The following is a 2003-nucleotide window of genomic DNA, read 5'->3' on the forward strand; positions in this document are numbered from 1 at the left end:
TTAGGGACAAGGGGCTTTTTATTGGAACAAAAGACACAGTAAAACTGTACTCCCACTGCCCGCAGCACTCCCCGCCCACCGTCTGGACTGGACTCCCCTTCTCGGACCGGTGGCTGGTTGGTTCCTACTGCCTTGTCCTCCCAGGCCTGGACAGCCATGGGGTGGTCACTCCTGGATGTTCTGTGTGATCCAGCCTCTCACAGCAGCCACCCGGGTATAGACACCTGGGAAGTGAGGTCGCCCGCAGCCATAGCCCCAGCTGGTGACCCCAGTTAGCACCCACTGGCCAGAGGGTTCCCTGCAGGCCAGAGGTCCCCCAGCATCACCCTGAGGGGAGGAGAGAGGAAAGGCGCTCAGAGCAGGCCAGTTTCCTCCACCTCCCATAGCAACCCTCGGGCAAGAGAGGACTGACCCGATCTGCACACCTGGGGTGGCTGGCCTCCACAGGAGTCTCCTGGGCTCCCCATGTGACCCCAAGTGAGTAGCCCTGTGAGCCTCACTTTTACTATCTGGGAAATGGGCTTAATGCCAGGACAAGCCATTCATCTGTCTGGCAGACATTTGTGAGCACCTGCCACAGGTTCCCTAGTAGAACGGCCTTACACTGCATGCAGCCTGTTCCCATTCCTCGCCTGCAGGGCGGCAGTGAGGATGTGGGGAGGGAACTGGCTCGTCATGGATGCCCAATAAACAGTGGTCCATTGAAACATCTAAGGGTGAAAAGGTTCCCTGCTTGATCAGCTTAAGTTTGTACCAAATAGTGGGTCCTGGCTGTGGGCTTTAGAGCAACCAGAACGTGCTCTCCCGGATGGATGGGGCCCTTCCCCCGGCAGAACACCCTTTTCAGTGTTAAACTGTGCTCACCGAACAGCTGTCCACGCCACCCTGCGGGAAGCCGGCACACAGCATGCGGCTGCTGATCTGCACGGGGTAGTAGCGGCGGCAGGCCTGCTCGCTGAGGAGGCGCACAGCCGCCTTCTGCAGTTGCCGTGCCATGGAGCCTGTGGTGAGACGGGCGGTAGGCCGTGAGGGACCAGGCTGGAGGCCTTCCTGATGCCCCCCGAGGGTGCGGGGCCTGGCTCCAAGTATCGGACTCGCCTACCTCCCTCTCGCACGGAGCCCCAGCCGGTGATTACACAGCGTGCCCCATTGGGGGGCCGGGGTGCAGGCTCCGGCAGGCAGATGGGCCGAACCAGGCGGCTTCGGTGCACAGGCCCAGCCAACTCCAGCAGCGCCACGTCATAGTCGAGCGTGTAGAGGTTGTAGAAGGGGTGCTTGTAGATGCGTGCCACGCGCTCCAGCTGCCCCTCAGCGCCACTTAGGAACGGTGTGCCCAGAAAGGCCACCCACTGCTTGGGATCCCCATAGCTGTAGGGTGCGTGGGGACAGGTGTTCTGGATCCCCGCACCCCGGTTACCCCCGCCTGTGGCTCCTCTGGACTCTGCCCCGTAGGGCTGTGGCCTTGTCCTTGCCTGTGCCCCAGTGGGGTGGTCAGGGACCTTTGGCAGGGCACTCGGCCTCTGGGCCCTGGGTTGCTCATGGATATGGGGATGAGTCATCCCTCCTGGGACAGTGAGGGGGGCCTTGCCTGAAATGCACCCACAGCAATGAGGTGACATCACATTACCCATTTCTGCCCAATATTAGGGCTCTGGTGGCCAGAGGGCCCCTGCCCCACCTGCCCATTCCCTCTGACCCCGTCCTGCAGAGAGTGCCTCCAAGAACTGGCTTTCTCCAAGGAGGGCAGGGCCCCTGGCCTGTTCCACCCTGAGCAGCCTGCCCTGAAGGGGACTCCCCAGTGTGTGGCCTTTGGAGAGTGGAGATGTCTGTTACCCAGAGACCCCACATACCACCAAGCTGGGCCCTGGACTCAAAGAGGCTGCAGCCCTGGGGTTTGGAGCGGGAGGTGTGTGGCAGGGTATGTGTGTGTGTAGGATTGAATCCCTGCAGCCCCATGTGGTGAGTGGGCAGGGGTGGGCTGCACGGACTAGGGGCAGCAGTGG

General features: G+C 61.8%; 1 protein-coding gene across 1 annotated transcript in view; it reads right to left on the bottom strand.

The window, feature by feature from the left end:
- The window catches only part of TMPRSS9 (transmembrane protease, serine 9), a 24905-nt gene continuing 22902 nt past the window's right edge, over window positions 1–2003 (bottom strand). Inside the window, exons 16-18 of the mRNA XM_014533696.1 lie at window positions 1103–1642; window positions 865–1001; window positions 1–327 (exon numbers count right to left, since the gene is read on the bottom strand). Of these exons, the coding sequence (XP_014389182.1) occupies window positions 166–327; window positions 865–1001; window positions 1103–1642 (839 nt within the window). The 3' untranslated portion in view covers window positions 1–165. The remainder of the gene's footprint in view (window positions 328–864; window positions 1002–1102; window positions 1643–2003) is intronic.

This window comes from Myotis brandtii, unplaced genomic scaffold (assembly GCF_000412655.1).
Source record: "Myotis brandtii unplaced genomic scaffold, ASM41265v1 scaffold122, whole genome shotgun sequence".
Classification (NCBI taxonomy): domain Eukaryota; kingdom Metazoa; phylum Chordata; class Mammalia; order Chiroptera; family Vespertilionidae; genus Myotis; species Myotis brandtii.